Source organism: Aristolochia californica, unplaced genomic scaffold, assembly GCF_029961685.1.
Source record: "Aristolochia californica isolate CCGP_79_NKW_82.1479 unplaced genomic scaffold, dmAriCali1.0.hap1 SCAF_4, whole genome shotgun sequence".
Lineage (NCBI taxonomy): Eukaryota > Viridiplantae > Streptophyta > Magnoliopsida > Piperales > Aristolochiaceae > Aristolochia > Aristolochia californica.
This window is the reverse complement of record NW_027182103.1, coordinates 6503754-6527039: the sequence shown is the minus strand read 5'-3', so window position 1 is coordinate 6527039 and position 23286 is coordinate 6503754. Positions and strand designations below refer to the sequence as shown.

At 40.9% G+C, this 23286-nt stretch overlaps 1 protein-coding gene across 2 annotated transcripts in view; it reads right to left on the bottom strand.

The window, feature by feature from the left end:
* LOC137963813 (uncharacterized) overlaps positions 1 to 23286 on the bottom strand; it is a 74465-nt gene that overhangs the window by 24760 nt on the left and 26419 nt on the right. For both annotated transcript variants that reach the window (XM_068811018.1, XM_068811019.1), the window contains exons 8-11: positions 18549 to 18724; positions 12468 to 12595; positions 12101 to 12385; positions 8258 to 8404 (exon numbers count right to left, since the gene is read on the bottom strand). In XM_068811018.1, coding sequence (XP_068667119.1) covers positions 8258 to 8404; positions 12101 to 12385; positions 12468 to 12595; positions 18549 to 18724 — 736 coding nt within the window. The remainder of the gene's footprint in view (positions 1 to 8257; positions 8405 to 12100; positions 12386 to 12467; positions 12596 to 18548; positions 18725 to 23286) is intronic.

Genomic DNA, 23286 nt, shown 5'->3' with positions numbered 1-23286 from the left:
AGGAAACGAGAATGAGAGGAGGGAGGAGGAAAAAAGTGACATGCCTAATCCTCCCCCTTAATGTATATTTATAATAATGAGAAGAGCTACAATTACATCATTACCCTCTACCCTAAGGGGGGTAAAAAAGGGACAAAAATTAAGGGAAAATTACATCATGCCACTATACTACGATCTTATCTTCTACCAAGAATAAAGTTTCTGATAGAAGAGATGCAGTTGCTGATCCAACTCCTTCCGAACTCCATACACTCAAGCATCTTACTGAACCAGAGGATGCAAATTATAAAAGGTGGCTCAAACCAATTCAAAAAATAAAATAAAAGGTAGCTCAAAGAAGACACATTGGTTATCAATTGGATGATGAATAGTAAAGAAGCAATTGAAAATAATAAGTTTCATTTAGAAACTGCCAAATCCATATGGGAAACATTTCAGAGCTTTTTCAAATTTATGAAAATTTCCAACATTTGCATGGTATAGTTCAAAAGATGTATACAAGCAAGGGGGATGATATGCATGCCTATCGTGCTCACTTTAGAAGCCTTTTTCAAGAATTAAAGCCTGTCCAATCTTATGATCAAAATATTGTGATACAAGAAAGACCACCTAAAGCCTTATGGTAGCTTTATTTTTATTAAGTGCTGAACCATTTCTTGAGACAGCCAAATCTCATACTTGAAGTCAGTCCACATCACCTAGAGTTGATGATGCATTATACAGTGCATATTTAAGTGAAGGTTTCAGAATCCACTCAATCATCCTTCCAAAAATTCAAAATTATATGCTTCAACTACTCAAAGTGGTGGAACTTATAAGAGAGGTAACGGCAGGGCCTCTCATAGAGGAAAAGGATATGGACGTCAACTTGGTGATGGACAAAGTAGTGTTAAGGAATAGTGCCACATAGATTAGTGAGATCAAAGATTTTGAGTTTATTAGTTGACATAAGAGGTTTCCTAAGTGGTTAGTCATTTTGGGATAGGCCTTGGACCCAATTTAACACGGTATCAGAGCAAGTACTCGTATGTGGGCATTCCACCCAAATTATCCATGTGCCTATACATGAGGGGGAGTGTTAAGGAATAGTCTCACATGGATTAGTGAGATCAAAGATCTTGAGTTTATTAGTTAGCAGAAGAGGTTTCCTAAGTGGCTAGTCATTTTAGGATAGGCCTTGGACCCAATTTAACAAGTAGAATTCACACCCATTATAGCAAAATGACTAACAGATGATAAGTGGCATTTACATGGAAAACAAGAATGGCCACAGGTAATTAAGCACCCTTGAACACCAAAAGTTAAGTAAAAGATCATATCCACCTCTGACTCATCCAAGGGCAAGCATTTCTGACATATGATGAGGACAAGGCATTCCAAAACATTAGGAGTATATTTATCTACCTAGGTAACACGTCAGCATCCACATGTATGTGATTTCCTTACTTTTTCTCCTTCCCCCATGTTGGATCATTGATTGAGGCGTGTCTCAACACATGAATAGTTTCCAGTCCATAAGACTTGTTTCCTATAGTCAAAAGTTCCAAGTCACAAGTAGATCACACCAAGTCCTCCCCTAAACCTAGTTTATCCCTGTGAAATGTCCTCCACATACCAAACTTTCCTGTGAGGCTATTATCGGTCCGTAAACTAACCAAACAACTAAATGTTACATCTCCTTTTTTCTACTCATGGGTATTTTAGGATATTTCAATGATGCAAGTAATTGAGGTTGTATACTCCAGTGTTCTATATACTATTTAGATTTCAACTCATTTGTAGCAGTAATAGCACTAATATTATGCTTGCCATACAACGGTGCTGCAAGCTTGGCCATCCCTCTATTCAGTTCTTGCATTGTCAATTCCCTTCTTTGAAACCTGTATCAAAATTAGACTGAGAGTCATGACCATTAAGCAAACATCATAGTGGTCCTTCCACTAAGAGATGGGGAAAGAAGTTTGCATCCATTTAGTTTTACTCATGCAAATGTTTGGTGACCTGAGCAAGTGTAACTAGTAATTTCTTATGTCATAACATTGTAATTTGTCAATGACTGTTTCAAAATTTACTTGGTTGTTTTAATGAAAGAAAACTGTCGTTATATATAATAAAAAGAACATTGTGGTTATATTTAATAAAAATATCACTTTTGTAATATTAAATAAAAGAACATTGTGGTTATATGTAATAAAAGAACATCTTGGATCATTGACATGTTTCAAGCCCTTTTGTTTTGTAGAATATAATCAGCACAAATGCACATTAAAATCTTTCAATTAGAGTTATAGCCAAAAGTATATCTCAAAAGTAATAGCCATGGCATGTCATGAGCTCATCCACCATTTTAAGGTTTTAAAGCTCCCTAGATTCATCCTCAAGCTTGACTTCAAGAAAGTCTGCGACAGAGTTAGCTACTTCAGGAAACCTTCTTGGGGAAGATGGGATTTGGGAAAAAATTGGCACTTATGGATCCAAAGTTGCACCTCATCTACAAGCTACTCAGTCCTCCTCAACGGAACGGTTTGTGGGTATTTTAAGGGACCCGGGGAATCGGACAGGGAAACTCCCTTCCCCCCTTGCTTTTCAATGTGTTGGCAGAATATTTCTCTGCCTTAATCTATTCGACCAAGAACTTGGGATGGCACTTCCCATGACGGACTGTGCAGCCTTTGATACACCGATCCTTCAGTTTGCAAATGATACCATTTGTTTTGGGGTTGGTACTATGGATCAGATCAGGAAGCTATGTCTTGTTTTGAGATTATTTGAATTGGCTTCTGGTTAGAACATCAGCTGGAAGAAAACCACTCTCCTAGGCTACCACATCGACTCATCTGTGCTTCGGGGTATGGCTGACTACTTGGGATGTTGTTTGGGAAATTTGCCAGTTATAGAAAGATGTTGAACTGGCTGCTATGGGGCTCCCGAATGATAAAGCCCCTAGTCCGGATGGGTTTAATGGTGAGTTTTATCATAAGTATTGGGATACTATTAAATCGGATGTTTATGCGTTCGTCCAAAATTTCCACCAAGTCGGCATCACCCATAAGGTAGTAGGTGCTTCTTGTATTGCCCCTATCCCAAAAAAATCCCCTGCCAATCTTCCTCAGGATTTTAGACCCGATGTCTGACCACAAGCTACTATAAAATCATAGCCGGTCTGCTAGCTAACCGCCTTCGGACCCACCTCCCTAAAATTATTAGCCCCTGCCAAAGTGCTTTTATCCGAGACAGAAATATTCTAGATTCTGCCATGGCTGCCACGAACTTTTAGACACCTTCAAAAAATCAAAACAGCCAAGATTCGTCCTGAAAATAGATTTTAAAAAGGCCTTTGATAGAGTAAATTGGAAGCTAATTGATTATCTTTTAGATAGAATGGGTTTTGGGACTCGGTGGAAATTCTGGATGAGAAATTGCATGTCTTCCCCACATTTTTCTGTTCTAGTAAACGGGTCCCCTTGGGGATATTTCAAAGCTACTAGAGGAATAAGACAAGGCGACCCACTGTCCCCATTTCTGTTCACTCTCATGGGGGTACATCTTGCTTCTATGGTCGGATTTGCCAAACGGACTGGTTGGCTTAAGCCTATCTCGACTGATTCTGACCAGGGCATTCCTCTATTGCAATATGCTGATGATACTATAATTTTTGGAGAAGGTACCCTTTCTCAAGTCTACCACTTGAAAGCTCTATTAAACCTCTTTGAGTTGTCTTCTGGGCTGAAGGTAAGTTGGGCTAAATCTTCCATTCTGGGTTTCAATATTGATCCTTTGGTTCTTAATTCCATGGCAAACTATTTGGGTTGTAAAGTTGCCTCCTCTCCGGGTACGTATTTGGGTCTCCCTCTCTCCTGTATTACCCACAAAATCTTCTTGGCACCCAGTCATTGAGCGGCTTGAAGGTAGGCTCGCTTCCTGGAGACGGAAGTTTTTGTTAAAGCTAGTAAACTCACTCTGATTAAATCATGTTTACATGGTATTCCATCTTACTTTTTATCATTGTACTGTTGCCCAACGTTTGTAAGGAAGAGAATAGAGTTTTTAAAAAGAAGATTTTTAAGGAGTGGGCAAAATGGTGAAAAAAATATTGTCTTGTAAAATGGGTTGGCAACACTCGGCTCTGCTTTTGAAGTGGATCTGGAAATTCAACATGACCCCGTCTCTGGTTTGGCGAAACATGGTGGCGAGTAAAGCAGATAAATTCTTGGGATGGTGGACTGAAGGAGGAAGGTATAACAAATTATCTCTTGTCTGGAAAAAAATAGCTAAGTTGCTGCCTGTCTTAAAAAACGCTATCAAGTGTTATATTGGATCTGGAAAAAGGACAAGGTTCTGGACAGATTGGTGGGATAGGTCAGGCTAGTCTAAACTCTTGCTATGGTCAAATCTACTCTCTCGCCAGAAACAAGGAGGCTAATATTTCTACTGTTGGACGGAATTCTTGTGATTGGAATCTAAATCTCCATAGAGGGCTGACAGAAGCAGAAACTATTGAAGCCGCCGAACTCATTACGAGTCTATCTTCGGCCCGTGTCAAAAATGGCCCAGACACCCTGATATGAACACTTTTGTCTCAAAGGTACGTTTTCTACTTCATCTGCCTATAAAGCTCTTCTACCCCCTCCCATGCTCAATCCTATCACCCATCAGCCATTGCGTGGTCTCTACACGTACCCCCGAGAGCAAAATTCTTTATCAGGACTGCATGCCAAAACAAAATCCTAACATCGGATGCGCTAATTCGTCGGGAACGCACGATTTGGATCCTCTTTGCCCGTTATACATGTCCTCCACTGAAACTGCGGATCATGTACTTCTGCATTGTAATTATGCGCACTCGGTATGGACAAATCTCATCAACAAAATTGGCTTGCACTATTGCTCATCCCAAAATCTTGTTTCCACAATCCACACGATTACAAAGGTTAATTTCCCTAAAATTGGAAAATTATTAATCTCCTACAGCGTCGGTCACATTATCTGGGACCTTTGGAAAGAACGGAATAACAGAAGGTTTAATAACAAATCCCTTCCTGACTACATTCTCTGCAATCAGATTGTGGGGCAAGTCAACTCTTGGATTCGGATGAGAAAAGAATTCAAAAGTCTTGGAGGGATCATTCTTTGTGAGAATTGGGATCTTGTCGCAAAATTGTCCTATCTCCCCACCCTCTGACTATGGAGACTTGATCTCTTCCTCCGGCTAGATTTTTTAAACTAAACTTTAATGGAAGTGTGTTAGGTTGTCCGGGGTTAGCTGGATATGGGGGGTCATCCATGGCGACAAAGGAAAATTGCTCCTCTTTTTGTGGGCCACTCGGCATATCAGACTCAACAACAGCCAAATTATCTGGGTTGTTCAACGGCCTTGTTTCATCAGAGAATGGAAAGACCTTTATTTGTCGAAGGCGATTCTCAAGTTGTTATCAGTTGGTGTAAGAAGACATGCAAACCCCCATGGCGGCATTGGGATCTTTTTGATGATATATGTACTTTAATTTCCCAAATATGATGTAAGTAGAATTATATTCCTAGATCCGCAAATCACTAGGCGGATAGTCGGGCTAAAACAGGTGTTTTTCTCCAACAGCTTGTTGTGGAGGAAGGTCATGTTTAGTATGGTTTGTATTTTTTCTCTCTCCTAGTAATATATTCACACCTTTTTCAAAAAAAAAAAAAAAAACATATATGGAGCTCCGACTTTTTGACTCTCAGCCTTCGGCGTCGCTTTGGTCCCCCCTTATTGAGAAATTTGAGAAGAGACTAGCTACTTGGAGGGGTAAGCTTCTATCTACAACGGGGCGTCTCACTCTCCTCAAGTCCTTGTTTGGTAGATCTGCCAAACTATCTGCTCTCTTTCATGCACTGTCTGGCCTCTGTTTGCTCCAAGATTGACGCCATCCGTCGGCGCTTTCTCTGGAGAGGATTAGAAAACACCTTCAAATATCATTTGGTGAGTTGGAAGGATATCTGCATGCCCCGTAATAAGGGTGGAGTAGGCATCCGGCCTACGAAGGAAATGAAGAAAGCCCTTATGCTCAAATAGATTTGGAACTACAACGTCAAGCATAATAACCTATGGAGAGATATGGTCAGGTTCTACTTACAATTTTCGGGTGCCTAGTGGAGAAAGGGTGGCATCACTCACCTCTTATCCCCGATATGGAAATCAGTTCAAAAGCTCCTCCAAGTATTCAGAGATGCAACTTCCTTTTACACATGCAATGGAAGGATGGAAGGACCCTCCTCTTCTGGTATTATGAATGGTGCGGCCCCCGCCCCCTCTCTAAGGACTTCTCGAGGCTCTCTAGGGTGGCTAGGACCTCTCTTGCTCAGTGGCTAATTCTTGGAGGGAACATTCGTGGAGTCTCCCATTTTGCCGGGGACTAAATGATGAGGACACTTCGACTTTTTGCTCTCTACTCTCCAGACTCAACAGCACTACTATTCGTGATAAACTGATAAGGAAGCTCAGTATTAATGGCCAATTCACAGTTGCTTCCTCCTACTCTCGTATTAGAAAGCAAGACAACAGTATACATGAGCACAAGGCAAACTTTGCATGGAAGCTCTCAGTGCCTAGTAAAATCAATTTTTTCGTGTGACGGCCATCAAGGAATAGATCCTCACCTCTGAAAACCTCCATAAAAAAGGATACACCGCCCCTGATCATACCTATCCCCTTTGTGGTGTGTGCGATGAGACAGTTCAACATGTTCTCTTACATTGTGGGTTTTCTTGGCAAGTCAGGATGAAGATCTTTCAAAAAATTGGACTCCAAATGGGGCTACACTAGGACCTCTTCGGCACCTATGAGATTGGGCAAGTTAATTCTCTTGGCATGCCTTGCGCATGTCCCATGGTGCCTAAGGCTCGAGCGAAATAATCGGAGATTCAACTCCAAGATTAGCACCCCGGACAATACGGCTTCTTGTGCAGTGGGCCTTATCTCAAGTTGGTTACATACCAGGAAGGAGTTTGCCTCTCTATCGAGTGTTTCCCTTCGGGAAAACTGGAGTTTGATTGCTCATATGGCGGGCCCCTACAGGACTCCAGTTATGGCCACATGGGATCCTCCCCCTTGTGACTGCATCAAACTCAATTTTGATGGCAGTGCTTTAGGCTATCCTGGGCCAATTGGAGCAGGTGGTGTTTTCAGAGATAGTAGTGGAGACCCTATCCTATCTTATGTTGGGCTGGTGGGCATTGCTGATTCAAATACTGCTGAAGTGAGGGCTCTTCTATTCGACCTCTGAATCTTCAAGGAACGTCTCCATGACAAGCTACTTATTGAAGGAGACTCAAAGAATGTCATCAGCTGGTGTTCAAAAGATAACTTCCCCCTTTGGCGCCACTAGCCTATCACTGATTGTATTGCTGACATTGTGTCATCTATTCATTGTAATTGGAATCTCATTCCTAGATTAGCCAATTATTTGGCTGATAAATTGGAAAAATTCGGAACCTCCCAGCAATCTCTCATTGTTTGGGAAAGTTTCCCCCCTTTGTAATCTGCTCGTTAGAGCTTTTGTCTTAATAAAATTCAGCATCATTTCAATAAAAAAAAAAAAAAAAAAGTAAATCTCTGTGTTGTTCTATTTCATATTTGCAAACAACAACATCTTTCATCAAACCTTTTGGTGCTCATACACCACAAAAAAATGGTGCAGGTGTGAAAAAAGGAAGGGCCTTTTTAGTTTTTTTTTTCTTTTTTTGAAAAAGATTTATATATTAACAGAGATTGAAGGGTTGCTCCCGTCCTGGCAAGCACATCTGCTGCTGAATTTAGTAACAACAGGAAGGGCCTTTTTAGTAACAGCGAAAAATAATGCAAAAAGAAAAGATCAATACTAACAGGGTCCCTAGAAGGGGATAGAAACATTAATTAAAAGCAATTAATGCTCCTCAAATCTTTTCACCCTACGCTGTCCATACTGCTTATATCATTCCATAACTAGTTAAAATTAAGCACAACCATATGCAAAAGGAAAATCCAATAACTGAATTACAGTTGAAAGGGACACAAGTTCATCTAGTAAATTATTTTTTTTGCAAAACAATTTTATATTAAGCTTTTATTCATCCAAGCTGAACCAAACCAAAAAATCCAAACCTGCAATCTGGTCAAGGTGCAATACTAAATACGAGCTCAAGTCGAGGTTTAGTTCTACTGCAACCAACTTGGCATAGTAGCATAAAAGATAACAAAAAACTGTCAAATATCAAATGGCACTACCACAAAAACATGTACCTGTTCATCAATGACCACAGCATTTTGGCGTTTGTGCCAATTCTCAAGAAGTTTGTTTACAGAACTTAGATGATGATCGAGTCCTGCTACCCCAACAACTGGCAACTTTGACAGCTTAGCCAAGGGAGCATCTTTAACCTGCATAAACTGCAATATTTCATTGCCAAAATGTGAAAATGTAAGTTAAATTGCCACTCTAATCCCAATTTGACTAATTTGCATCAATAAAGATTGAAAACCTAAATTAAATAACCATATTTTACCATCCACTATAGCTATAAAATACATAAAGTGGATAACAATATGGCAACAACAGCATGATGACAGTTAGATCATTCATGGTCAAACACCCTAGTAACTGAATAACATTTTTTTCTTTCTGAAAAGGATGTGATTTTATTCCAACAAACAAGACAAATGAACAATCAAAAGAGACTCCTTGCTTAGCTAGAACGTCGGCAAAGGAATTAGCCAATCTAGGGACATGATACCAGCTACACAAAAACAAAGAAACAACATCAATAATTTCATGAAAGACTGTCCAATAACGCCATAGGGGATCAAAAGAGGAGGACCAGTCGATCACTACTTTAGACTCATCTTCAATAAGAAGGGGACCACTAAGATGGTCACGAAAGATAATGAGCCTCTGAAGAAACCCATTAAGCTTGGCTGAAGTAGAATCAGAATTCCCCATTGAGCCGGAGTAGGTAATGAGAGGAGTGCTATCAAAATCCCAAATGACTCCACCAAAGCTAGATATGCCAGGGTTCCCGAGGGCACTTCCGTCAAAGTTGAACTTGGGCATGCCCTGATGAGGCAGCTTCTAATCTTCCAAAGTAGGGATCCAAGGGGGACGAGGACTTCTAGAGATGACATAGGGTCGAACGAGGACAAGGAGGATCCAACCCATCGCAAGTTCAACAGTCACATTGGAGAATTTCTAGCATGAGGTATTGGGTTCAAGTCCCACCAGGACAAGGGTTTCCACCATTCAAAATAAATAAATAAATAAAATAAAATAAAATAAACACTTCAAACAAAAAAAAGTAGGGTAGTACTAAGCTAAGCCAACTCGCAAGCGACTGAGTTTTGACTCGGTTCAACTCAATCTTAACCCCAGCTCAAGCTAAGCCAAGCTTGAGCTCCGAGCAGAGCTAGCTAACCAGAAGGAGGCAAGCTTAATCATGATCGAGCTCAGCTCGAGAGTTCACAAGGCAGCTCACAAAGTTAACTTTATCATTTGAGTTGCGCAAAAGTTTGTTCAAACTAGTTCTGCCTAAAAAGAAAAAAAGAAAAAAAAAAAAAACACATAAAACTGCTTTGATCATCTCTAACTCCAGAATAATTGGTCTTGGTTTTTTTATGTTTTTGCTTAACAAACCAGACACGGTACTCCAGACTAGCAAATCCTACCAGGTACTCCAGATTATTATTCTCTCCTTCTGTGTCCCTTTTCTTCTTTTCAACTTCTTCTAACCAATCCATTGTTCCAAGCTTCAAATCCCATTAATCACACTGAAAAGGGCTAACAATTTCCGTTTATTTGCTGCATCCTTCCTTTTTTTTTTCACTTAGAATGACAAACATATTTTGTGTTGCATGGAAGAACAGTTGCAAGTAAAGCCTTGTTTCATTGTTTTTAGCTTTCACTCAACTCACAATTTTCCCATGTTTATTTCGGCTTTCTCTTAGCTTTATTTCTTTTAATTTTTGTGTGGCTGACCTGAACATAGAGCCATTTGGAGATTTTCTTCTCTCATTTTGAAACTCTGGTGCTTTCATAGGCAGAGATCTCGCTCTATAAAATCTATAAAAGAGCTGGTCTGAAAGAACATTGATCTTTTCCTGATTCAATGCCCTCAGATCAACCATCTTCCATAGGAATCAAGCTATTCCATGAGCCAGAGCCATCACTAATTCTTGACTGGCACATATTTCTGTCACCAGAGGTAAAACTATTCATCTGGGTCATCGACCGATTTAAGTTTCTATCTATCCAACCTGGTCCGTGTCATCAACCAATAGGCTTCTTTTTATTTATCTTCATCAACCTAGTCTACATTGTTCTCTAACAGTCCTTGTCACAATTTATTGTTGTCTAATTTCAAGCCTGATCTAGTTCCTCTTTGCTCTCTTAATAAAATCACATTTCATAAATAAAAAAAATAAAAAAAAAATTAAAGCCTGATCAGTTCACAAAAACAAAGGAGGTGCTAACCTCCCCCCATCCCCCATTAACTCAAGTTTGAGCCCCATGAGTTTGTTGGGTATATAACCAAAGTCCCACATTGGTTAAGAAGTGGGGAGGATCTTGGATATATAAGTGTGGACACTTTCTCCATTGGTATGAGGCCTTTTGGGGGTAAAGCCCAAGAGCAAATCTATGAGGGTTTACAACCCAAAGTGGATAATATCATACCAATGTGGAGATAGGTAGCGTTCATAGTCCTTACAAATGGTATCAGAGCTATGCCCCGGAGTTAGCCATGGTGGATAGGATCCTCTAAATGCCGAACGAAGGTGGTGGGCCTCAAATTAGATCGCGAAGGGATATGTGGATGTGCTCTATTGGACAAATGGTGTGCTCTAGATTCTTCATGGACTATCCTGGTACCAACACGGTGAAGAGGAGTTGATCTGGATAGAGCAAGCTCTCGAGACAGGTGGTACTCAATGTAAGGTGTGTGCTTCCAACGCATTAGAGTGGAGAATCCGGGTTGGTAGAGAGTGGACGGATGGATGATTGTTTGAGGGGAGGCTTCTGATAGACCCCAAATTAGTGTTACCTACTCTAGAAGGAGTAAACAGAAGGATAATTAGAGGGTGAGTAATGGGTCAAGGGCATTTTTGGGAATTTGGTTAAGTGGTTTCGGGAGGGAATTTAGAGAGGGAGCCGAGAGAGAGGAAGTGGCGCGTCGTTTAGTCTTCAGAGCATGGCTCAGGGAGAGTATTGGTCTCTCAAATACCAAGGTTATCAGCGACTATTTCCGGCGAGTTCTACATCGATTTCGATAGAGGAGTTTTTGTTTTTCTTGCGTTGGTTGTATTCGCATAAGGATTGGGAACTACATCCAGAAAAGCGCTCTCAGAAGAGGAATAGTACATCAAGAAAAGTACATTCAGATAGAAGAACAAAAAAAAAAAACTGGGGTAATCTTCATTTTTGGCTAATATCTTCAGCTCATCAAAGAATTTCAAAAGCTTGCCATAATAAAGAATATCGATTCCAAATCCAACTGAAAGCCACTCCAAAATTACCCTCCATCTAAATGTGATCATCTCTCGGGGCAAACAGAAAGCCGAAAAGCGTTTAGGTGAGCCTAAAGTTCGGTTTTTGTAGAGATAATACTCAACGGTTAAAAATATAAGATGGATAAACATGTGACTTCAGTCAATCAAACAGAAAATACTAGAGAAGCTAATAGTGCCATATTTATGTCTTCTACAGACAAAATGAAAGCTTTCGCCCAAGAATCAGTCTAGTAGGGAAATAATTCAAACATGTGATGAAACACCAATGTCCATAAATACCTTTACTATATCATGTTTTCCATGCAAAGACTCGTCTGCAATTTCTAAGGACCATACATAAAAGGACGCCAACAATAAGAGAAAGACCAGACGAGCATGTAGTGTACTAAAAGATCAAGTGATACAAATCCAAAACACACTGCTTGTCCCCACATCAACAAAGCAATGTAGCACAAAGACAGGGACTCTACTAGTACACAGTTGGACATAGCTAAACAGTGTTGAAGTTGCCAAAAGGAAAGATTAAATGAAAGTATAGATGCTCAGAGACAAAAAATTTGACAAGACCTATTGAAGATTAAGGCCCACCTCATATAGCATTGAAGGATCTGATTGTTTTCTTGCCTTTTCATGCCAGTTTTCATAATTTTTCATCAGCCTCATAGCATCTGGTGTCCTTAAAAAGGACTCATTCTCCAACTCCCATGTAGCTTCATCATAACCGAGACCTTTCCACTTCACAAGCCACTCCTGAAGGCAACTTGGTGAGTCACTCTGTTCTGTACCAAAGTCCACATGCCCATCCTTTTGAGCAATGGCTAATCTTCTCCTCAATAGCCGCTGAGGTTCAGTCCACTCTTTTTTCCATATGAGCTGCTAAGATGACTTGAAATCATTAGAATTAACACAATAGAAAAGAATAAACACGGTAAGTATATGTTCAACGGTAAAAGACCTTCTCTTTAGAGCGCTTCTTCAAAAGCATCGGAGCTTCTCGTAGAAGTTGGCTTTCTGTTATCCAACGGTTATGAACATGGGAAAGACCACGGTACTTCACAAAATATTCCTTTATTTTCTGCATACCTAACATCACCAGATAGTGAAACCCATCAGTAGCAAATGAAGTCCCGATATTAGGATAATAAACAGAATAAAATGGTATTGTCGATGTCCTTGTATGATTGGGAGACAAAGAAAATCAAAAGAAGAGAAAAAGAAGAAGGAAAAGGTTCAAAAGGAACATGAAAGATAAAGGAAAAAAATTAAGGGAAAACACATCGGGGTAAACCCCAGTGTACACCTCTACCGTTTATTTTAGTGGGAAACTGTGAAAGGTCCACCACTCACTTCAGATGGGTACTTAGAGAAAATGGTGCAAAAAACAAAAAACACATATGCTTAGACATTCTTGTTCAAGCTGCACCATAAGTATTAGTTGTCCCAACTAATTACTGAGAAACTGCAACTGAACCCTAGAACAGCTCCAGTAAATATATAAAATACTTGTTCCTCAGAACAAACGAGTACTTGTTTGACACATAGCATCCCAAACAATGAGACCGTCATCTATTTCTTAAGTCTGCTCAGAAAGTACTGAATTACAGGAAATCTAAGTAGCTGTTTGATGGTCAGAGTATATTCCTGCAGGGTTATGAATTCGAAAACAAAATCTGACATCAAACTCTTCAACTGCATCAACTCACATGGTGTACGAATCATGAATCTTTCCCCCCACCACTGCACTGAAATGAGTAACAGCTGCTCGCTTTTTACTTTCCCATACAAACAAATCACATCCAATAAAGGCACAGCATCCCATATTCCCACCTACTTGATCCACATCACAACCAAGAAGAATGAAAATATGAGAGATACCCAAGCTTGCTCCTACACACCAGCCCCACACCTGTAGACCCCTTTAAATACCTCAGAATCTTATGATTTTGATAATTCTGGGACCACCTTTGTTGTTACTGGTTTAGACTTTGTTCTGTTGGGTTAAGCTCAATTTCATCCCAAAATAACTAACCACATAAGCGGCCTATTGCTCAACCTAATAGCCTAATTACTTTTTTTAAACACTTCTCAATATAAGAATATTTTCCACTCAACACTCTTCCACACATCCAGGTTTATATATAACAGACCTGACACATGGGCACAAACTCCCAACGGAGCAAAAAACACAGACTCCCACCTAATGGATCTTACAACATACAAATAACCTTGGGGGCAAAAACTGGGCCTCAGCCCATGTACACATCTTCCTCTGATACCACTATTGGGTTGAGCTCAGTTTCATCCCAAAATGTGCCTCTCAACCTTATAACCAATCAGTTTTCTTAATACTTCTCATCCGGGAACTTTCTCCCACTCAACATGTTCAATTCCTTATTGCTACTATTATACGTCATGACTGGTCTATTTACTAGGTTGATGTAGAAAAAGCTCACTCTTATGGCGACTTAATACATATAGAAGAACTATCAAGCTTTCTTAATCAAAAGAATTAGAGGTGTATAGGCCGATAATTGGAAATAGTGAATAAAGGCTATTTACAAATAGGGATCAGAACAGGGCCGATTGCTTCAGATCCACCTCCAAATAATTGATTAAAACCCAATTATGATGGCAGCTCCAAAAGAAATCCTTGGCCCTCAGGTAGAGGAAACTGGTCACGGATGCTATGCGGATGATCCTCTTGTCTCCATTGCACTTTTTGGGCATAGTAATCAATTGTGGCTAAGGTTGGAGCTCTCCTGCTGAGGAACAGATAGGAGAAAACACATTAAGGTCAATCCAAGAGACACCACTTTTGTTTATTTTAGTGCAAAATGGTAAAAGGTCTACCTCTCACTTTAGAAAGGTACTTATAGAAGAAGAAAAAAACAAATGCTTAGACGTTCCTGTTCAAGTTAGAGGATATGTATCAGTTGTCCCAACTAATTACTTAGAAATTGCAACTAGGCTCTACAACAACTTCAGTAAATATATAACCCTCTTCTTCCTCAGAATAAACATGAGTATTTGTCATTTCCAACACATAGCATATCAAACAATTGAGGCCAGCATCTATATCTTAAGTTTGTTGATGAAGTACTGACTTACAGGCAATCTAACTAGCAGTCTGATATCAATCTCTTCAACTGCATCAACTCACATGAAAAAACAACCTTGTGAAACACGGACAAGGTCACGGTGTGGGGTTGGGTTTCTCAAAACCTGCACCACTGCCATCACTATTTACAGCCTTATGCTAGATGGACTTGGTTTTGACAAGTTCAGCAGAATAATTACAAATTTCAATATTTGGCACACCCTTGCTCTCATAACATGTAAGATTGGATAAAGAACTAGAAAAAGCTTGAGATAGACTAAGAAAGATAGTCTCCTCTTGGGGTGGTGGAACAACCTCTATGCCACAACTAATCATGATTGCACCTTCCCCCACAAACTCAAGCTTCTTAAGCCCATCCTCAAAATTTAGTCCTCAGATTTGTCTTGCTGTTAATCCTGCTGAGAAAGCTTCTCTCCTCTCCCAGGTCGACAACCTTGATGGTGTCAAAGAATCAAGGTCCCACACTCACTCTGAATTTAATTCTCGCATTTCTCTCGAAACCAAAGTTCAATCAATTTCTCTTAGTGAGCGCACTCAAGGGAAGCAGCGTGCTCACTTCAAATGGTTGGTTGAGGGTGATGGAAATACAAAGTTTCTTTCACTCTATAACCTCAGCCAAGAGGAGGACTAACTGGGTTACTTCCCTGTACATCAACAATGAAATAACCTCAAATAGAGCCTCCATTACTGATGCTCTCATAAGCTTCTTCACAAACTTATACTCGGAGGAATGCACCAACCAGCCCGAGCTCCAAAACATCCAGCTTCCCAGAATCTCCCCCAGAATAGTTTTTTTTTTTTTTAAATGATGCTGATTTTTATTAAGACAAAAGCACAAAAGAGCAAATTACAAAGGAGGGAATCCTTCCCATACAATGAGAGATCGTTGAGAAGTTCCGAATTTAGCCAATTTATCAGCCAGAGAGTTGGCTGATCTAGGAATGAGATTTCAATTACAATGCAAAGAAGATACAATGTGTGGCGCCAAGGGGGGAGGTTGTCATTGGAACACCAACTAATAACCGTTTTCAAGTCGCCTTCAATGATTAACTTGCCATGGAGACGATCTTTGAAGACTTGGAGGCCGAACAACAGAGCACTAACTTCAGCAGTATTAGAATCGGCAATGCCCACCGGACCCGCATAAGAAAGAATGGGGTCTCCATTGTGACCTCTGAATATACCACCTGCTCCTGCTAGCCCAGGACATCCAATAGCACTACCATCAAAATTCAGCTTTATGCAGTCACTGGGGGGAGGATCTCAGATAACCATTCTAGGAGCTCTGCTAGGGCCAGACATGTGAGTGATCAAATTCCAATTTTCCCGAAGGGAAACCCCTGAAAGAGTGGCAAAATCCTTCTTTGTATGAAGACAGCTCGAGATGAGGCCGACGGCATGAGAAGTCGTGTTGTCTGGGGTACTAGCTTTGGAGTTGAATCTTCGGTTGTTCCGCTCGAGCCAAATGCACCATGGAACATGCTCAAGACAGGCTGAAAGAATTAACTTGCCCAGCCGAGGAAGGAGAATCCCTCGAACCATCTCAAAGGTGCCAAAGAGGTTCTGATGTAGCCCCAGTTGGAGTCCGATTTTCTGAAATATCTTCATCCAAACTTGCCACAAAAATCCACAGTGTAAGAGGACATGCTGGACTGTCTCTTCACACTCACTGCATAGGGGACAAGAAAGATCGGGGGCAGTGAAGCCTCTTCTGTAAAGGTTGTTTGAAGTAAGAATTTGTTCTCTGATGACTGACCACACGGAGAACTTGATTTTGCTTTGCGCTGAGAGTTTCCAAGCCAGATTTGCCTTGTGCTCATGAGGACTATAGTCTTACTTTCAGATATGAGAGTAAGCCGAAGTGACAGTGAATCGACCATTATTACTGGGCTTCCAAATCATCTTAACAATTGAGTGCTCCCGAATAATAGTACTGCTAAGTTTGGTAAGGAGAGAACAAAAAGCCAAAGATTCCTCATCATTTAATCCCCAACGAATTTGAAGACTCCACGAGTGATCACTCCATGAATCAGCCACAGAGCAAGAGAGATTGTTTGCCACTCTATGCAGCCCCGGGAAGTCCTCTGAGAGAGATCGAGGGCCACACCATTCGTCCGACCAGAAGAGAAGGGTCCTTCCGTTGCCTGTGTGAAATGCGGTAGCATCTCTGAATACTGGAAGGAGCTTGAAAACTGATTTCCATATCGGGGATAGAAGGCGAGCAGGGCCACCCTCTCTCCACCATGCACCCGAAAACTAAAGGTAGAATTTCACCATATTCTTCCGAAAATTGAAGGTCAACAATGTGCTTTAAGAGACATTTTCTTTGGAGAAGGCCTAGAAGCGAATTCAAATATCACCTCGTCGTTTGGACAGACATTTGTAGGCCAAAACCCAAGGACGACCTTGGCCTTCAGCTCGCAACTGATATGAACTCCACCCTTCTACTCAAGTGGATCCAGAAATTTAACACGCTGCCGAAGTCTATTTGGCAACCCATAATGGCTGCTAAACTCAAATGGGATAATGGTTGGTGGACTACTGGTGGACGTCGCCATTGCCTCTCACCTCAAAATGGATGCCTGACTCGAATGGAGTGCTCACAGTCTTCTCAGAATATGACCACCTCAAGGGGTGGAATGCAGCCCCAATACCATTGATGTTGCAATTGCTTGGAAGCTATCTGGGTAGCCAAAAGTCAAGTTATTTCTCTGTACTGTTTGCCTCAACAAAATCCTAATTGTGGATAATCTTCATCAGCACGGAATCACTACTCCGTGTGCCCTTTGACAATTATGCAACGCTACTGAGGAAAGTGTCAACCACCTGCTCCTCCTATGCCCATTTGCTTGGAAGGTTTTGTCCCACATGCTTAACAAGATTGGTACACACTTCTGTATCCCCAAGGATCTCACCTTCACCTACCTCAAGGTTTTGGTAATCAGCATCCCAGAGTTGGGCAAAGATCTCCTCTCCTATTGTCTCACGTTGACCCTTGGTGCCTCTGGAAGGAGAGGAACAACCGCCGGTTCAATTGCAAATTCAGAAATGAGGAGGTCTTCGACTTAATCATCGGACATGTTTCCTCTTTATTCAACACTAGGAAGGAATTCCATAACCTTAGTGGCACCTCCCTCTGGATCAATTGGCGTGTCATGGTCCATATGTTTGCTATGTCTCAGCCTCCTACCATGGCAACTTGGCAACCTCCCCCTACTGGTGCTCTCAAGCTCAATTTTGATAGAAGTGTCATTGGCAACCTCGGGCTTGTTGGCTTTGGCTTTGGCGGTGTTATCAGGAACTCGGACAACATCCCTTTCTACTCCTATGTTGGGTTTATGAATCTCTAACTCCACCTCTACTAAGTTATTTGCTCTCCTCCTAGGCCTCGTCATCTTTCTTGACCACCTCTCATGCCCCCTTCTTATTGAAGGAGACTCCTCGGTTGTGATGGGTTGGTCCTCTTCTCCTACGGACCCTCCCTACGCCACCCGACTATGTTTCAAGAAATGTTTTACATCATTTCCACCCTCACTTGTACTTTGGGGCACGTCCCTCAGTCAGCAAATTCTTTTGCTGACAACCTTGCTAAACAAGGAGCCTCCCTCCAATCCCTTATTGTATCAGAAGAGCTCCCCTAAGATGTTTGTATCTTTTTGTTGTTCTTAATAATACTCACATCATTCTCAAAAAACGAAAAAAAAAAAAAAAAGATAGTCTCTTCTTGAATAAAATTCCCAATATTCTTCCAAGAAAAGAAAATGAAAGATGAAAGAAGAGATTGGGAGAATTCATTGGATTGATCTCCACAAAACGGGAGAAAATAAAAAGGGGTATATGAGACTCATACATAAGACATAAGAAATAGAAAGAAACAACCCTACCACTCAAACACCCACAATTGTATATGCATTTTACCTTCTTCTCTAACAATGCAAATGGACTCCACTCCATCAGATATTGAATGTAGCCCAAACTTTATCTTCTTTTTCACACACGACAAACAGTGCCAAGCACCAAAAGGGACATCTTTCAAAGGAGGATCAAGACAAGAAAGGTGATAGCTCCTTCCACAGCCTTTTCCATCACAGCACCTACATTAACCGCAGGAATTTACCAAATTAATCTTACACACATTCAGAAGTTCCCTACATGCCTCAAACAACAAGCAAAACTTCTTGCATATTAAGTTAGGGAACACTGACCAGTAGTCAGGTAACATAAGCCTTTGGACTACCCAGTTACAACCTTAAAACCATAATTTCTTGTATTCTATTATGAAAAGTAAAAGGTTCCATTACACTTTATGCTGAAAACATGCAAAAAAAAAATTTAATAATTTATTTGTTTTCAACAGGTTGGAATTAACAAAAATGAGAAGAAAAAAAGTAACAAGCAAATTCCAAGAAAATCATAAAAAGGAGCAAAATTTCCTACTAAGCAATCAACATATGCAATGGAAATGAATTAAACAGACTCATTTCAAGAAAACAATATCAGTATGGTATTCAGGGGACCATATAAATCACAGGCTAGAAACAAACAAACACGATCTGGTCCTGAACTCATATAAATCCAAAAAAAAAAAAATAGAAAAAAGTCCTATAAGCACCTATCCTCCATAAAGGCATAGTCCAAACTGAGCATAAGTGACAAAAAAATGAGCTTAAATACGCTACACACATCTAATCTTAATAAAACCAACTTAACCTCAAGTAATTAAGTGGAATATTTTTGCTCATACTCTTAAGTCAAGAAGGGTAAGCCAGATATATAAACATATCTTTCTTATTAAACGAACATGATTTTTGACAAGGATCACAAGTTTCAAACAACTTCTAGGAAGAAAAAGAAGAGTAGGGCTATTTGGCTCCGTGAGGAGCTGAAGATTTGAATTTTTTCAATTGGTAGGTTTAAAAACAAAATTTGTAATTTCGTTTTTATTTTAAATGAATTATGTTAATGGGGCTCTGTCTTGGGCTTGTAATAATTTGATTTATTATATATATATATATATATATATATATATATATTTTTTAGTTTAAATGGGTTTTTTTAGTGTCAGCTTAAGGTCCATAAGGGTTCGTTTTAAGTTTTGACCTTGGCCCTTGCTTTTTTCTTTTATTTTTTGAGGAAGCTTGGCCCTTGCTCACTATCAATAACAAGTTTCAATCTGGGCCATTAAGTTTTAAGGTTGTGGCCTTTTAAGTTTTAATCTAGGCCGTTCCTTTTAGTCAGTAATATGCTTTAATCTGATCGTTAACTTTCAGCGTTGTGGCTATTTAAAGCCACTAGAGTCTTGTAATTGGCACTTCATGAGTGAAATTTCAATATTTTGTTCGCTTGGGTGTGAAGTTCTCTCTCTCTCTCTCTCTTTTTCTCTCTCTCTCAGGGAAGTTAGCTCCAGATCAAGTGTGAACCCTCCTCTCTCATTTTCTTTACGTTTTGTTTAACTCTTGCTTTCTAAATCTCTTCTTTCTGTGTTCTTTCATTCCCAGATATTTTTCAGCAAGACAAGAAGCAGCTTTATAGTTTTATCCTAACTTTAGTCACTCTTCTTCAATTTCCATACTATTTCCTCTATTTCAGCACTGTTTTCTGCAATCTCAGCACTACCATATTCAATTCCAACTGTTGCCTTTAGATTTTTCATCAAAATTTGTTAAATTCTTGGTTTGGATTACCTAAATAGATGTGGAAAGTTACACCACTTTGTTTCACTACCCTGTTTCGAGCCCTGTTGAACCTTAATTTCCTTTACCCACTTAGATTTGTCAAAATTTCTCATCCCTAAAGTAATTTCTCTACTCTAATACCTTTTAAGCATGCTATTGGTAATTTTAGTATATTTTCATGGATTAAATTAATTTACCTATGGTGTTAGCATGCAATTAAAACTGTCTGCTGATTTGTATGCCAGCCCCTTCGTGACCTAATTCAGCCCCTACTAAAACCCTAGAACTTGAAGTCCTTGTTGTCCTACATCAATTTTGGCATCAGAGCCTCATTTGAGGAATTATTTAGACCCTTCTATACTTTCTTTCATTCACCAGTGCATGCCACACAGTCGGTCAGATTACCACAAACCATGTTCCTGAAACAAATGGAGATGTTAGTAACTATCAATCCCCACTTGGGTGAACTCCAAACCTAGCCTGATAAGTTTTCCAAGAAGACTCAAGAGCATCTTACAAGCCTATAGGCTGCTAACCGTCCCATTAGATAACAGCATGACAGGGAAAGTAGTCAATCATATCCCCGTGAGTCATGTAATACCGGTGTAACTAGTACAAAGGTTAGAATGGGTCCAGCTCAAGGAACTTTCCCTAGAGGCCCACATCCTCCACAACAGGAACTTTAGAATGCTGACAGGGAAATCTAAAGGAAGAACCAGACTCCAGGCAATGGCAGCACCATGGGTAGAGGATCCAGTGGCACCAGTGATAATGTGGTAACAAGATGAAACTGAAAACTTGACGCTGTCATCAACTCTCCAAACAATCCTATCCTGGTAGTGAGCACCAGAGCTGGATAGGTTGGAGGTCCAGAAGAGGGTTGGAAACTAGCTAAATCTCCACATCATTGAGGCCACATCGGAAGTAAAAGTTCCAGCAAGCGCTGGATCCCCAAACTTCGGCCATCGAAATGGATTGTGTTGTGCAGATTCTCATCAAGGCACCATAGCAATCAGCGAGAGGTCCGTTCCCATCCACCAATCCTTCCAAAACCGCAATCTGCTCTCATTTCCAGCATAGAACCGAATTCCCTTTGCAAAGGTCGGAAGGAGGGGGCAGAGGGATTGCCAGAGAGGAGCAGGGTTCTGCTTACAACCACCAGAAATCCACCACGGCTCCAGCCAGCCAAAGTTGGTAGCAACCATGGGCTTCCAAATGTATCCCGATGAGAAGTTGAATTTCCAAATTCATTTGAGGAGAAGGGTGTGGTTCATGTCAGGAATTAGCCCGATCCCAAACCCCCCAAGGGATTTTGGCTTATAGATATCCTTCCAACCAACAAGATGATACTTGAAGTCACCTTTCAGCCCTCTACATAAGAAACGTCGCCCAAGAACTTCAATCTGTTGGCAGATAGCAGCGGGGCAAGGCATGAAAAAGAGGTAGTAGTTTGGGATCCCAGCCACACAAAAGTTGAGGAGGATTAAACGACCAGCCTTGGAGACAAGGCGACCCCTCCAAGTAGCAAGGCGCCACTCAAGCTTCTCAATTATAAGAGTTAAAAGCTGCTTGTGAGGTCTGGAGTCAAATAAAGGGAGGCTCAAGTATGTGGCAGGAAGTGAAACCAGTGAACAGCCCAGGCAGGAAGCCATAGCATCAAGTTCTCCACCATCAATGTGGTAACCAAACAAAGTTGTCTTCTGCCAATTGATTTTCAGACTAGATGATAGTTCAAAAGGCCCCAACAGCGCCTTGATTTTCTTGACTTGATCGAAGGTGCCTTCACTGAAGATCAATGTGTCGTCCGCAAACTGTAATAAGGGTACATCGAACTCCATCTGGGGGGGAAACTGGTTGGAGCCACCCAAAAGTCATTGCTGAATAAAATAAGGATGACAGATATTCAGCAACTAAATTGAAAAGAAGAGGCGAGAGTGGATCTCCTAGTCTGATTCCATGAGTGCTGCCAAAGTAGCCATAGAACATGCCATTCAATTTCCTTCCTGGAGAAAGGGAACTCGATGAGTCTAGTTGCAGCCAAAGGAATAGCCTGGAGATAAACACTTTCAAAGAAAGGGCGAACTAGCTGGCCATCAGAGTATAATTTTGCAAAAAAGTTCACCAGTGAGACTAAAATAAGGGATCAATCTGAGGTACTCTCACCATTGACGTTGAGCATGGTGATGCGGTTGGCTCTTCTCCAAGCAGAGGCGACTGCATGGAAGAATTTAGTATTGGCATCCCCCTCAACGAGCCATTTAAATATTGCACGCTGCTTCCAGTGCACGAGTTCACTGTGAGCGAAGGACTGCATTTGCCCTTGGAGGGCGTATCTCTAAGGACGGCAACTCTCTCGACTGAGGAAGAGGCCTTTCTCGCAGAGGCCCATGATCGCAGCAACTGTTTTAGCATCTTGAGCTTGGTAGAGGAATCAAAAGAGGGGGGGTCCACCATCCAAGCATTGTTGAATCTAAAAGGGGGGGGCAGCTGCTGAAGTGGGTATCTACCATAATCGGCCAATGGTCGGAAACAACCCTATTGAGGACTTTGCCTGTGGCATTGTTGTATAACTGAGGTCAATCATTGTTGGCTAAGAAGCGGTCAAGCTTGGAGAGGACGGGGGGTTGTCTGCCATTTGACCAAGTGAAGGTCTTCCCAGATAGGGTAACCTCATCAAGATCCCAACTGCCAATAAAGTCTGCAAATAGCCTCATGGAGGTAGTGATTCTCCGGGAGGACGGGGATTTCTCGTGGCAGAAGCGGGTAACATTGGAGTCCCCCGCAAGCATCAGAGGAATGGGCCACCTCTGACAAGTCCTCAAAAGTTCATCCTAGAAGAGATGTCTCTCCTAGTGTCTAGTAGGACCATACACACCCACAAGGCACCAAATGTTCCCCGATCCTTTTGTCTCTCAATTTGATTTCGAGGGAGTAAGTGTCACAGCAGCGATCGAGCACCTCAATGGTATTAGTGTCCCACA